This window comes from Penicillium canescens, assembly GCF_028828765.1.
Source record: "Penicillium canescens strain IBT 15451 chromosome Unknown utg000004l_segment0_segment0, whole genome shotgun sequence".
NCBI classification, from domain to species: domain Eukaryota; kingdom Fungi; phylum Ascomycota; class Eurotiomycetes; order Eurotiales; family Aspergillaceae; genus Penicillium; species Penicillium canescens.
Window position 1 is genome coordinate 2,565,546 of NW_026703966.1, and position 14,203 is coordinate 2,579,748.

At 48.7% G+C, this 14,203-nt stretch overlaps 4 protein-coding genes across 4 annotated transcripts; 1 reads left to right on the plus strand and 3 right to left on the minus strand.

The window, feature by feature from the left end:
- Positions 1–322: 322 nt before the first annotated feature.
- On the plus strand, positions 323–1,552 carry N7446_006330 (uncharacterized protein; the record flags this gene model as incomplete). Its single annotated transcript, XM_058515078.1, has 1 exon — positions 323–1,552. One exon carries the CDS (start codon positions 323–325, stop codon positions 1,550–1,552), a length of 1,230 nt encoding a protein of 409 aa, XP_058372256.1.
- Positions 1,553–2,642: 1,090 nt separating this feature from the next.
- On the minus strand, positions 2,643–4,555 carry N7446_006331 (inorganic phosphate transporter; the record flags this gene model as incomplete). Its single annotated transcript, XM_058515079.1, has 3 exons — positions 2,643–2,932; positions 2,996–4,420; positions 4,477–4,555. The coding sequence occupies 3 exons, from the start codon at positions 4,553–4,555 to the stop codon at positions 2,643–2,645; spliced, it is 1,794 nt and encodes a 597-aa protein (XP_058372257.1).
- A 4,025-nt stretch (positions 4,556–8,580) lies between these two features.
- N7446_006332 (calcium-translocating P-type ATPase) lies at positions 8,581–11,561 on the minus strand (the record flags this gene model as incomplete). The annotated part of the gene is made up of 4 exons (XM_058515080.1): positions 8,581–8,635; positions 8,708–9,090; positions 9,152–10,023; positions 10,073–11,561. 4 exons carry the CDS (start codon positions 11,559–11,561, stop codon positions 8,581–8,583), a joined length of 2,799 nt encoding a protein of 932 aa, XP_058372258.1.
- A 1,011-nt stretch (positions 11,562–12,572) lies between these two features.
- N7446_006333 (uncharacterized protein) lies at positions 12,573–13,955 on the minus strand (the record flags this gene model as incomplete). Its single annotated transcript, XM_058515081.1, has 1 exon — positions 12,573–13,955. The coding sequence occupies one exon, from the start codon at positions 13,953–13,955 to the stop codon at positions 12,573–12,575; it is 1,383 nt and encodes a 460-aa protein (XP_058372259.1).
- Between the last annotated feature and the right edge of the window lie 248 nt (positions 13,956–14,203).

Here is a 14,203-nt window from a genome sequence, read left to right on the forward strand (position 1 = left end):
ACATAGAAAGGTCTAGCATAATTGATCTACCGATTTACTCCCTATCATTCACCGTTGTTAGTCTGGAACAATAAACTCAGGAGAAGACAAAGAAGCACAAACATCATTATCATTGGAACCCTATGACCGAAACAAAGCCATTATTTATGCCTGAGACTCTTTCTATTCATTCACATCCTGTGAGCTCTCTACGGCCAGCAAATAAATAAGGACCACGGTGCTTTATTGGCCAACAACCTACTTCTGAGTGATCTTTTATTCCCTCGTGCACTTCACGTCTCTTTGGCAAGCACAACGCTAGCCCATCGCCACAGCAAACAAAATGGACTCTCTAATCCCCAATCCGACTCCGGAGAACCCCGCCGATGCCAGGCATGAAAAAGTAGCCTCTCTCATGGTAAACATGTACGAAATCCTCACCGACCCAGTCTTCCAACGCGTCTCTCCCATCTCAACACACGAGCAATCACGATTCAAGCCGCGAGTCAGCAAAGCAACCGACGACAAAGCTAAATGTTTCTATCACATCCTGAACATCGATTACCCAGTCGTACCTCCGAACCTCGCCAGGCGATTCCAAGACCTCGGAATCAAATTCCTCCTCCGCACTGCGCAAGTATGCATCCGAGAAAAGAACCCCGACGAAGCCGAGAAGCACACCAAAGACGCCATCGAGGTTGCAAAGTCCATACCGGACGATATTCTCGTCGCCAGATGTCAATTCTGGCTTGGCCGCGTCGAATTCTTACGCGAAAACTTCAAGCAGGCCCATGCGCACTTTGCCGCGGCACAGAACTCTGTCATGGATGATACCTGCATTGAAGGCGAGGAGGTGCGCTTGTACATGGATATTACGCGGCACGGAATCAGTAACGAAGGTCGTGCTCGCAGATTGGAGGATTACAAAAGGGCTTTTGATGCGGGGGTTCGATACGATCCATCCAGCAATAACTCTGTCTCTCTCAAATCCCGGAAGCGTAAGCGACCGATCAGGACTTGGAAAAGTATCCTCGAGGACCCAGAGCGGGGAATTGAGCTTCCTGTTATTCTTAGTGAGCCACTTCGTGGTAAAATCTCGCCAATTTACGATGGGCTTCAGCCACAGGCTCCAAAGTCAACGGATGTTCACTCGAGAGCAGAACTCACGCAAGGTCCCACAGAGAAGATCACACAATGTACTAATTCTCCTTCTGTTTCTGCTTCTGCGCCTGCTCTTACCCCTGTCCTCGCTCCAAATCCAGTCCCAAAAAAGCCCAGCCCAACCTCGTCCATGGAGACTGTCGTCGTCAATAACGTAGAAGTCAGCAGGCCCTATCAATTCGGCACCCCAGTTGAACCCTCCCAAATCAAGAAATTCAAATTTGGCTGCGTCCACATAGGCCTTTCAAAACGCAGCCGTCAAATGAAGATTTTTCCTCGTCAACCTGGTGAGATTGTCATGTCTGAGTGCGATTGGAAGTCTATTGAGAAGCGGGCTCGCACAGATATCGTTACTATGGATTACTTGAGACGTGAGATGGAGGGGCTGGCTATGGTTGTTGAAGAAATGTGAGTTTGGTGTAACTTCGGGGTTTATATAGGGTTGGTAGTGTGCAGGATATATATCCAGGACCGGAACATGTAGGATATCTTTGTTTTGACCTATTGTTGCGATTTTTTGCGTTCATATTAAACATTTGGATTATGTGCTTTTAAGAGGCTACTTAGGTGATCCTTGTAATGTGCCAATCTTTTTTTTTGATCCCTTCCCTTCACGCAGGGGACTAACAAACTTGTTTGTACTTTGAAGAACCATGATTTTTGCTCATAATGTCAAACATGGTGGCATCTTACATCAACTGGTTTCCTGGTCTAGCGGTTATGATTTTCCGTTAACAATTGCCCCAAGCAAGTGTTCCGGAAAGGTTCTGGGTTCGATTCCCAGGGAAACCATTTTTTTGCCTCTGAGGACATAGAGGGGGAGGAGGGTGGAGGAGCCTATCTAACTCTTGGCTTTTAAAAATTATATTTTCTCGTATAAAGGCAAACAGGCCATGAACCTCGCAAAAGGCACAGATATCTAGATTGGATCTACTGTAGCCACGCGTGTTTTTCTGCCATTGAAAGAGCCCGGACATAATTGATTAATAAGCGGGAATTAAAAAATGGGCCAAAACGCCACATGTACGGTTCGAGCGTGGTCACGAAAGTACTAACTAGATGTCAACTAATATGTAGGTTAGTGTGCGAACAGAGCATAAGGGGTAGTAGGGGTGCCTATGTCTAGCGCGTGGCTACATACAGAAGGGGGCAGGATATCTCTAGAGCACTGAGACAAGTTCTGGCTCAACGGTCCCGTAATTTATTAAAATTAAATTCGACAGGCTTGTCTCAAGGGCTTAAACGATCGCATTATCTTGCTTCAATAAAGAAATATGTGTCAACATAATAACTTGGAAGTAATATGGGATATTTTACAAGTACCAAGGATGCCAGGCTTCACCTAAGTATGTACTTCGTCCCACACTAAAAGCAATTGATATGCAAAACTTAAAGATTGAAATTTTAAAATGACTGAATGATTGGATATTTGAAAAATGATTAAGTTTTAGACATATAACTCTCTCCAAATGACCGAGCCCAAAAAGAAAGAGGACCAAAATCTAACTGAGGAAATGAGGGGCGTTAATGATCAAGCCCATGAGACACCCACCAATGGTGCCAGCAATAGGAATAGTCATGATCCAAGCAAGCAACAAGAGACCAACACGCTGCCAGTTAACAGCCTTGAACGAGCCATTGCAGAGACCGACACCGACAGTAGCACCGGTGATACACATGGAGGTAGAGACAGGTAGAGAATACTGCGAGAAGACGAGGACGGTGATGGCGGCGCCCATTTCCATGGATGAACCACGGGAGGGAGAGTGGTAGGTGATTTTGTTACCCATGACTATGGAAGGCGAGGTTAGTAAAAGAACAAGGACTGGGATTGGAATTGGTATGGAATGCTTACCCTTCATGATGTTGTAACCGTATGTGCAGAGACCGATAGAAATGCAAAGAGCCAGAACAGCAAGCTGCCAGATAGGAACCGGGTTCTTAGACTTGGAAGGATCACCAGTCGACCAGGCGGAGTAGATAGCAGCCCAAGGACCGACGGAGTTACCGATATCGTTGGCGCCGTGAGCAAAGGAGGCAGTGCAGGCGGTGATGATCTGGATGAAAGAATAGGTGTGCTCGACCTCGTTGGGGTACTTTACAGCATGGGCGTAGACGCGCTTCATGCGTTCACCCTCGGGGGTACCCTGGACACCGCTCTGGGCGCTATGGATGTCGTAGTGGAAACCGTATAGGAGGCCGACGGTGAGAATGGCGGGGACGCGCTTGGCCATGATCATCATATTGCGCAGCTCGTAGATTTCACCGGAGCCCATGGGATTGTCGCGGAGGAGGCGCATAGCCCAGCCGAGAGGACCGCGGCTGTTGAGGAGCCTGGCGTTGTGGCGGGCGTCGGACTGGGCCATGAGTTCCTTGTAGGAGAGCTGGTTGGCCTCGAGCTTGTCGACGGAGTGCTCATCGGTGGAGGCGGAGATAGAGGCCACACCAGTTTGGGCTTGCTTCTCGTGGATGTGGAGGTGGGCGTCTTCTTCCTCGTCTTGGATCACGGCGTAGTTAGGGACCTTGGCGACCTCGGAATCGGTGGGGATGGGACGGTTGAAGAGGAGAGGGCCCTGGATGACGTGGTACCACTTGATGGAGGAGTCCTTCTTAATGATACGGGCGTGCAGCCAGGGAACGAAGAAGATGGCGGAGAGGAGGCAGACACCACCACCAGTGCCGACGGTGACGGCGGCAATGTACCAGGGGGCTTTCTTGCTCAGGCCCAGGTTAGGGGAACCCTTGTAAACGATGGAAAGGGTACAGATGGTGGCGGCAACAAGGAAGAAGAAAGGAGCACTCCAGACGGCCCAGGGGATAGGGTTGCGGCGCATGTGGACGATCAGCTTGATGAGCATAAAGAAGCAAGCACCGAATCCAGCAGAGATGACGGGAGCCATGCCCAGACCAGCGAATATGGCACCGAGACCCTTGCCATTGTTCCAACCCCATTGAACCTTGGAAGCACCGACAGTTGCAACACCGACACCAGCGACGGCAGAGATGAGAGAGTAGGTGGAGGAGACGTGAGCAGAGTGACGGGTACACCACATCACCCATGAGGAAGCGGCAGCGAGGGCGCAGGTGAAAGCCAGCATCTGGACACCGGCATTATTCTGGAAGGCGGAGGTAGGGATGATGCCGTTCTTGATGGTCTCAGCAGTACGGGCGCCGACAGTGACTGCTCCAAGGAACTCGAAGATGGTACCCAGGATCATGGCCTGACGATAGGAGATGGACCGTGAGGAGACACTGGTAGCCCAGGAGTTGGCGACATCGTCTGTAAGATAGTCATGTTAGTATGAAAGTCAAATAGAAGAGAAGAAGTAGACTGACTTGCACCGTTGTTGTATGCATCAAGCATAGCAAACAACGTGCCAATGGCAAAGATGTAGTCGTACTGATGGAGATACATCTTGATGGCTTGGAGATCAACTCAAGGCACTGTAGGGCTATCGGTTGCACAAAAGAGAAAGCAAAGATCACGGTTGACAGGGCTTTTATGTACGGAAAATTTGCTGATATGGCATTGCATGCCCGATACGCCCCGTGGCAGGCATGGCCCTCGCAGTCCGATTTCCGCTTTAGGCAATCCTGACCACACGTGCTGACCGGACTCGCAATGGGAGGACGGCATGGCTCGCATGTTCTCTTGGCAGAAAGCCAGTGCCAGCCGGAGGGATCTAGGTTGGGGTTGGTTCGCCTTGGAGTGGCTTAGAAGAGGGCGTTTGGTACAAGCGACCATGCAATGAGAGGCCAGAGCCAAGAAAAGAAGCTCGGCTTAGCGAGCTTAGTCCCATGAAGCAATTTGGATAAGATCTTGGCAGGCCCGGAGCGGACATGATACTTCCATAGTTCAACGTGGTGTGATTGGTCAATAGTGGTCTTGGCGTATATGGGGGCGCTCCTTCCCCAGCCTATAAGAGCGCGGGCAGTCCACACGTGGATGAGATGGGAGGCTCCCGTTCCCCAGACTTATCACTTCCTCATCTCTTGTCGTGTCTGCCTCCTGATGTTCTAGAAGACATCGCTGATGCTACACGCGATGTTCTTGGCAAACGGGTACTCCGAGCACGTGTCACTATTCTGTTTCGACCGAAGATGAGTTCCAGAGTACGATGTTTAGAGTACAGGGTACGGAGTATGCGATCTATGTCAAACTAAACTGGAGCTGAACAGATTCGATGACCTTCGTATGACAGAAAGCCAAATCCAGATTGAATTTCGATTTGCATTGGATTTGAATTCCACCATATTTCTCGCATGATTTCTGCCCCACTCAGCTCGACGCGTTCGCATAGGCGCATTCTTGAATTATCCGATCTGGCCGCCTGGTCCGCATGATCCCGGGCAAATTGGACACAGTCAATAGCATCTGCAGGGTCTGGTCTTTCGGCCCGAGTCCACCCAGTCGCAGTTCGTCTTTCCTGAGTTAGCTCTTCTAAGTACCCATGATAGGACGGGACATCCCTTCAATGCTGCGCTAGCTGACTGAAATCTTTTGCCATGGCGCCCGGGCGGATGGTGGAAGCCGATTTCGGGCGTACAAGCGATGGGCTAGAGGCGAATATAATAAAAAAAAGTTATCAAGACACATGGACAAGCTAACGGCAAATTAAGCCCATTTGATAATTGGAAAGAACGTGGTAGACAAGTCGTTGCTATTTGTGGGTTTGGTCTAACTGAATATCACTAGACTCATGCCCATACCATCCTAGTCTACGCAGTCCCCCCCGAATTGTGCACTTGTCAATTCCCACAATCGGGCTTCGTTGTAACCGAAATCGACTCTAGCTTGACTAATTCTTTCCCATGGCGCGCATTATTCCGAGAAATACCTCGCCCAGTCCCGAAGGGACAAGCCACATACCTTTCAGCCTTATATTTTGTTTCAGTTGAGTATTCTCGACATACTTGCCTCTGATATTGGCAGGACTGGCCGCAGCTAATTCGTATTCTCATAAAAGTTTCTGGTAGATAATTGTCAGCAAGCTCGCAAGTCTCCTTCTCTCCACGACCACACAGCTCGATCTTTGTCGAAATAGGGCCCGACCCATTTGACCCAGCTTTCCAACCTCCCCTCCAAACATTCGGGAACCCAACTTGGGACTTTTTTTGGTGTTGAAATGCAAGGAATTGGAAAATCTTTAGATTTGGGAAAATCGATGCCCATCGTGATGTATCCGGTGTGCTTTTCCCGAACGTCACGCCGGAAGGTGGTGCCATTATCGTCAAATGTCGTATACGGCATCGGTTCTCATCGCTGATGAACTTCTTGAGAAGTCTGCTCGCCCAAGTGACCCATGGAATCTTCCATAAAGTTCTCAGCAAAAAGAATATTCAGGCATTCTCGGCTGATTTGTTTTGATAGATAAAGTTGAGCCATGCGAACCAACGGATTTGCCGCACCAGAAATCCTCATAAAGATTGAATGAGAAACAATAGCCTTCCGTCGACCATTTCAAACTGAAACGACGTTTTTGAGGGATCAGATATGTGTATATGTGCCGACGGACCTTGAAGGGAAGATCGAGGGATCCCAGAGAGGGAGCCCGAGGCTGCGCTTGGATTATTGCCATGTGTTTGAGATATGTGGATACGCGAGATGTATGTTGGTTAAATGAAGAAGATACTAACAACTGGGCAGACTTCTGTTTGCAGATATTGGTTATTTCCAAAGAACAGTGAAGAAGCAGAAAAGAGAGACAGAGCAGAGAGGCAGATCAGATCACTCTTCTGAATAGAAGCGCGGGGTATATGTTTGTCCCTTTGACATGTTTGCTACACCCAAACAGTGTTTCTTTCAGGCTCCGTTTGCTCTATGTATGATAGATTTGCCTCATTTTTCGTCTGCCTTTCTGGGATACCCTAATAGGATGCACCCGGTGATGTCAGATTTTGCTGTCCGTGCTTACATAGTGCACTGGCTTGGAAACAAGGAGCATTGTTGTTTCTAAAGCACTATCTGTTACGAATATACTTCACCAGTTGGTGCTTGAGCGCGTGACAAGTCTCATGCTTTACTTGCACTAGTATTCTACAAATTATGGGCAGTAACTGGGGGTAGCGACAACAAAACGTACTTTTAATAGGGTTAGATGCAATGATAAAGTAGGCAGAGACGCTGGTATATAATCAACTTGTTGTAAGGCCCCTAGGGCGAAGCTATGTGTGATCTTTCTCAAAAGTGAGACGCTCTGCCATATAATATAGCATTTCATTCAGCATTTGGTCTATTAGAAGCAGAACCATAAGTTAGCTAAGGATTTGGATGCTCGGTAAAGGTCTGCCTGTCAGATAGAGTTTTGGTTGGTTATACACACGCAGCAGTTCGCTCTACCGCTATCGCCATGGCAAACAAGTGGATGACTGAAACAGAGATTAGAAGACATATAGCTAGATAATAACTAGAGAATGTGGGTAAGTAACTCACGCGGGTGGGCAAAAATCAGGTAAGTAGACAACCTGTATCACATATTATGTCAATTTCTGGGGTTCTCTTCAGGGCCCCATGGCAAAGAAAAAGGCACCAAGGAGAGGGCACTCACCACACAGTTTTCTCGCTCCTATATGAGGTTAGAAAGCCAGAGCAATAAAAATTCTATGTATTAATTTAATATTATTTACTAACCCGTTTTTCAGAAGTTGGGGCGGCATATGCCACAGCGGCGAGAGTGAGAAGGATAGCTGTGAAACGCATTGATGGAGTTTGACACCGAGAATGATTCTGTGTCGGAGATATAAGAAGACTCTGGAAGAGGGCTCAGTGATTTATATACCTTTGTGCAGGTGGCTTAAAAGCTCAGCATAGAAGAGTTCATGGCACGCCTTACAACGTAAGTGTATGCCGCCTGACTCCCTCTGAGACAATGGTCTCAGTATACGGTAGAACACTTCTCACGTCACCACCTAAGTATTAATGTAGTACCGGGAAGCCTAATGCTGTGATATATGGTTGCTAAGTTAGGGAGTTGAAATATCACCTGATTTAGGCGCCCCTCTTAATCGGGACGTGATCTCTATCAACAAGTTTACCAGTAAAATATTCATTGCCCTCTGATACGGGAATGGCCAAATGAGCAAACTAATAAGAATAATGTACAGTGTCTAAAAGAAAAAGCGAGTATGTACCCAGAAACCATTCATTTAAGCGGGCATGCATAATCGAATATTTTCGCTGAACTAGAAAAGAAAGGAAGAGTGGCTAGTCTACCGACGCCGAATTTTATCCCACAATCTCCCCATCCAGGCCATCGGCTTCTCAACAACGACAGTAGGAACTGCTTGCAGAACAAAGCCAACAGGAATAGAGATGAAGCCAAGAATCAGGGAATAAGCCCATTGATCACCAGTCAATCTCGTTATTGAGAACGCCCAGCCACCAACAAACATGATTAAGATTTGAGCACCCATCATCACAGTCGTGATGGCGATGAAGAGCTAGTTGCGGTGGATTCCTTCGATGAGGTTGAATGATCTTTCGATTTGGCGGTTGCTGTATAGGTATTAGCATGGCTTCTTGCAACACGAGTAAGAGACCCAGGACAGTAGTGTCAATGCAACGTACTTGTACATGTTGAATATTTGCATCAAGACATAGGTATTGAACACAGCAGTCTGCAGCTGCGATTTTTGATGCTCGCCGTGATAGGAGAAAATGGCAGCGCCGGCGAAGTATAGGACAAGCGTCACGACCATCTGGTAGACAGATTGGCCGATGATCATCTTCCACATGTTGGATGTGATTAGTGGCGAAGATGCTGGTTCTGGTTTCCGGTCTAGGATCCGGCAGGGAGGTGGATCTGTTATTAGGGCCAGGGCTGCCAGTGTATCTTGGAACAGGTTCACCCACATCAATTGTACTGGGGTTAGGACTGACTCCTCTGATGAGTCGGCTACTGCAGAGACAAATGCTAATCCGACTGAGGTGAATGTGATAGTGATTTGGAACTAGAAGGGTATGGTTATTAGTCAAGGGCTTCGGGTTTGAACAATAAAAAGCCAATATTACCTGCAAGAATTTCTTCACTGCGTCGCTCACTGCTCTTCCCCACATGATGGCTTTCACAATCGAGGAGAACGTATCATCCAACAAAACAATCGAAGACGCCTCACGGGCAATTTCGGTTCCCGAAATACCCATTGAGAAACTGATATCAGCGGCTGCCAGAGCAGGCGCATCGTTAGTGCCATCTCCAGTGACAGCGACGACCCTGCCTAGGTCCTTCAGCTGCTGAACTAGTACCCGCTTATCATCTGGACGAGATCGTGCCAGAACCTTCAAGCGTGGGACTATTTCCTTCTGCTGGTCTTCATTCAGGGCTCTGAACTCATCACCTTCCATAACGACGTCATCTGGATCAGTGATAATTCCACATTCCTCGGCAATGGCTCTTGCTGTGAGATGATTGTCTCCGGTAACCATTCGCACCGTCAGACCTGCTTTGTGACTAGTCTGTACAGCATCCCATGCATCAGCTCGAAGGGGATCTTGAAGACCGAGAATGCATTGGAGTGCGAGACCATTCATTACTTCGTCGAAGTTGATTCCTTCGTCTCCCTTGAAGGGTAACCGATCAAGATCACGGAAGCAGACTGCAAAAGTACGCAAAGACCGCGAGGCGTACCGTGCGATTATTTGACCAACTTGCTGACTATCGGTTTCTGTTATAGGGGCAATTTGAACTCCCTGCATTGGCTCTACAATTATGGCTGCACATTTCCCAAGAAGGATCTCAGGAGCACCCTTGACATATGCCCGATACGAGCCACTGGGAAGCTTGACAACTGTAACCATGTATTTGCGAGACGCATCGAAAGGAAGAAAATCCACGATCTCAACACAGGAACGATTGGGGTCAAGCTGACCCAATCCAAGGTAGTCTTGAGAGAACCGCAGCAAGGCTCCTTCCAAGGAATTCCCGGCCTCCACCTTCTTGGCTTTCGATCGCGGATGAGTTGATCGCGATCGATTGCTTCAACAGGACTATTGTCTCTTTGGAGAGACTGTCCATGCACCCTGCTTTCGATGTTTTCTTTTCGCCGCCGGGGATTTCTGGGTTGGCTGTTCTATCGGTAAATTGCGAGGTAACACCGAAAAAGCCCGAGACAACAATCATCTTGTTCTCTGTCAAAGTACCCGTTTTGTCGGAGCAGATATCCGTGGCTTGTCCCATAGTCTCGCAAGCCCGGAGTTGACGAACTAGGTTGTTGTCTGTCATCATCCGCGTTGTGGCAAAGGACAGTGCAAGGGTGACGGCCAATGGAAGACCCTCTGGGACAGCGATAACAACGACCGTCAATGCAAGGATGAAAACATTCAAGAATGATTGTCCCTTTTCAGAGGGAGTTTCGGTGCTGTGGCGTAGACCAACCAGAAACTTGATAAACAGAATCACCAACAGCATGAGCGCAGCAATACCACTAAAGTTGGCGATATTCTTTGCCAGCTTGCTCAGTCTGACTTGGAGAAGAGTGAAACCTGGATCGGTCTCGAGAGAGAGTAGGATCCGTCCGTAGCTTGATCGTGTGCAAGTTGCCACGACAAGGAGGACACCGATACCCTCTACGATTTTTGTATGAGAAAGAATAAAAGGATCGATTTCGGATCCTTCATCATGGGCCGAACTAGTCTCAATCGGATTCTTATCCACGGGCTCAGACTCTCCTGTCGCCGACGACTCATCGCATTTGACATGGTGGCCCCTAAGCAGCACTCCATCCGCCGGCACAATATCCCCTGGGCTGATATGGACAATATCACCGACAACAATCTCAGAGATAGGAACCTCGTGAGTTCGTGCAGAGCGAAGGATCCAGACATTGCGATCTTGCTGCTTCTTATTGAGTTTCCGAAACTTGTGCTCCTTTTGATAATCATTTGCAGCACCGGCGAGGGTAATGACAACGATAGCGACGAGGATCGATACTCCTTCAACCCATTCCACGGGAGCATTGTTGGCGGAGTGTGTGTTGCCGAGGGTCTGGTACAAGCCCAAGGCAAGTGAGATGATAGCAGCACCAGTCAAGAGAAATAAAACGTGGTCATTGTAAGCCGCCCACATCAACCCTAGAAAGCTCGGGGGCGGTTTCGCAAGTAGGCGATTATCCCCATAATATCTCCTCCTATCTACGAATGCATCATGCTGAGGTTCCGCTGTGGAAGTGCGTTCAGGGACAATCACTTTATCCGCAGACGTCGTATTAGTAGACACCGCCCAAGCATCAAGGTAGGTCTCATCCAAGCTCAAGCCGGAGTGTATATCGGTTCGTAGTTCCTCCTCGAGACCCCTTACACCACCGAGGGCATGCAATTTCTGCACATCTCTGGACTGCACGAGATCGCCCAACGTGTCAGGGTTGAGGGAGAAAGGAGTGAAAGTTGAACTGGAGGATAGTTCAGGGACATGTTTCTGTCGCATTGCCTGTGGTGCGTGAGTTAAAGGCGCTTTTTCAGGGTATTTGCACACTTACGGACCAAAAAGCAGAAATGCGAGACCCATCAGTCCCCGATTCTGGCGTCATTAGGTCGGGTGAGAAAGGAAAAGACCCTGGAGGTGAGAGATGTCTATGAAATACAAATACGTAAATACCATACACTGTACATACGATACTCTGACTTGCGCGTCGCGGGGCGGAAGTGGGGCGGAGATGATCGGTGTATGGAGTGTGTTGAATAGGAACGATTCGTTTGGAGACACTGTTGAGTCTTTATAATTAGGGTCTAAGAAGCATACAAATGTTCCAGAGAAGCAGAGCACTTCAGGACTATCGTAAACCAGACACCCACTATCTTCACTGGTTCCATTGTGATTGATGGGGAATCCAAACTCTGCTAAGTTATATATTTTGTAGTCTCATGTAGCTATAATAGCAAGTGAAATGTCAGGATTTTGTATATACTGCAGCTCCCGTAGTGTAGCTAAGTCTATACCACAGGTTGACCATGTAAATAGCTATCACCCAGCAATTCGAGACTGAAGGTTGATTATGGGGACACACCCCCGCGAGAGACTCATTCCCACTTTATTTTTGTGTTTTAAACTACTGTAGGTAGTTGCAGAGGATAAGCCAATTCCCCAGTCGTCCCCATAGCTTAACAGGCCGATAGTTCAATTGACACACCCGCCCACCTGGTCCAAACTGACAGCCTAATTCTTTAGTCAACCGAAAAGGCTGTGCTAGTTGTGTTGTAACCAAAGCAATATAAGTTACTTATAGAGTGACAAGTCTTGGCAAGGAGGCTGTGTGCGGCGAAAAAGGCCGCACACAAGGCTGACTGGCCCCATCAGCCCGACAATTTATAAAAGGGCCATGGGCGCCAAAAAAGCTTGTCAATTGGTTCCTTAGCTCATAAAAATATATGACTATAGATGTATGCTAACGGTCCGAGACGCCCACGCCTCTCCACATTCCAAAAAAACCTAAAGAGTCTAATTCAACGTTGACTGTGCATTCTGATCCGCCGCTTCTACCCAGGCTACTCTTCTCAAATCTTCCAGTGCCGCGAGAGTGTCTGGATGGTCTTTTCCAAATACTCTTTCTCTGCCCGCGTACACCGTCTCCGCCATTCCCCCTGCGACATCCCACTTGCTCTGCGACTGGTATATCGAGCCTAGGTTGGCCATGGCGCTGAGGGTATATGGATGGTCTTTGCCGATGGTCTCCTCCATCAAGCGCAGTGACCGGGCTGCGAGTATTTCGGCATCGGGCGACTGCTGCTTCAGGTGATATGTCACGGCTAGGTCGGCCATGGCGACTAACGTGTATGGATGACGCTCGCCGAGAACATCCTTCATAACTGTTGTCGCCTTTTCGCCAAGGCGCTTGGCCTCTTCTAACCGACCCAGACTTCGATAGGTAGAGCCAAGGTTACTGATGGACATGAGAGTCTGCGGATGTGTCTCGCCAAGCACTGTCTCACTAGTCGACACGACCTCCTTCTCAAGACGCTCAGCATCCGGCCATCGACCCTGCTCCCGATAAGTGGACGCAAGGTTGGCCATGGAAGTGAGTGTGAAGGGATTCTCCGCACCTAACGAAGCCCGACTGGCAGCAACGACCTCGCGGTCGAGTTTCTCAGCGGGGCCCAGCCTCCCCTGGTCTCGATACGTCGACGCCAGGCTCAACTTCCAATTTAATAGCGACGCATCAGTCGGAGACAGCGCTTCCTCTCCCAAATCAACCAACTCACGTGTAATTGACTCCGCTTCGTCATACTGACCAAGGTTCGTATAGGAGATCGCCAAATTCGCCATCGATCCCAACGTCGATGCATGCGTCGCACCAAGCGACTCTTTCTTCATCTTAAACGTCTTCAAATCAAGCTTCAAAGCCTCAGACCAATGCCCCTGACTCCGATACGTGGACGCCAAATTCGTCATCGAAGTCAACGTCTGCGGATGTGACTCGCCAAGCAATGTTCTTCGAAGATTCGTCACTCGCAACGCAAGAGCAGCCGCCTGATCCAGTTGTCCCCGGCCCCAATATGCAGATGCCAGATTATTCATGGCAGTCATTGTCATCGGGTCTCGTTCACCTTTCAGGGCTTCACTGGTCTCCAGCACAAGGATACCCAGGTCTTCCGCGATGATCCATAGCTTGCCGCGTAGACAGGCTTTCATCAGTGCACCCAGCTCTTCCAGTGTTGTTATCGTTGCGTCGAGATTCGCGTCTGTTGAGACTCGTCCTTCGGCGGTTTTGAGGGCTTCTTCCAGGCCTGTGGCTGCGCTCGTCCATCCCCGGTCATGATATGTCGTTGCTAGATCAGTCACCCCTCTTTGGAGCGATTCGAGTGAGGGCGGGTGAATGTCCATAGATTGAAGAATGGATCATTCAGCCCTGTGAGATGTGCGGAGAAGTCGGTCTGATAAGCGATATCGGCAGAGGGATGATGATGGACTTTGCGACCGGTATGTGGCTGAGAGATTCAAAGTAAGGTGCCCAGGTGCACAGGTGGGGAAACAGGATTGCATAAGCCGTGCCTACAGTACAGCCAAGAGTACTAGTCGGAGTTCCCCAGTCGTGATTAATAGTTTCCCAGTCAAAATTATTTATAACTATT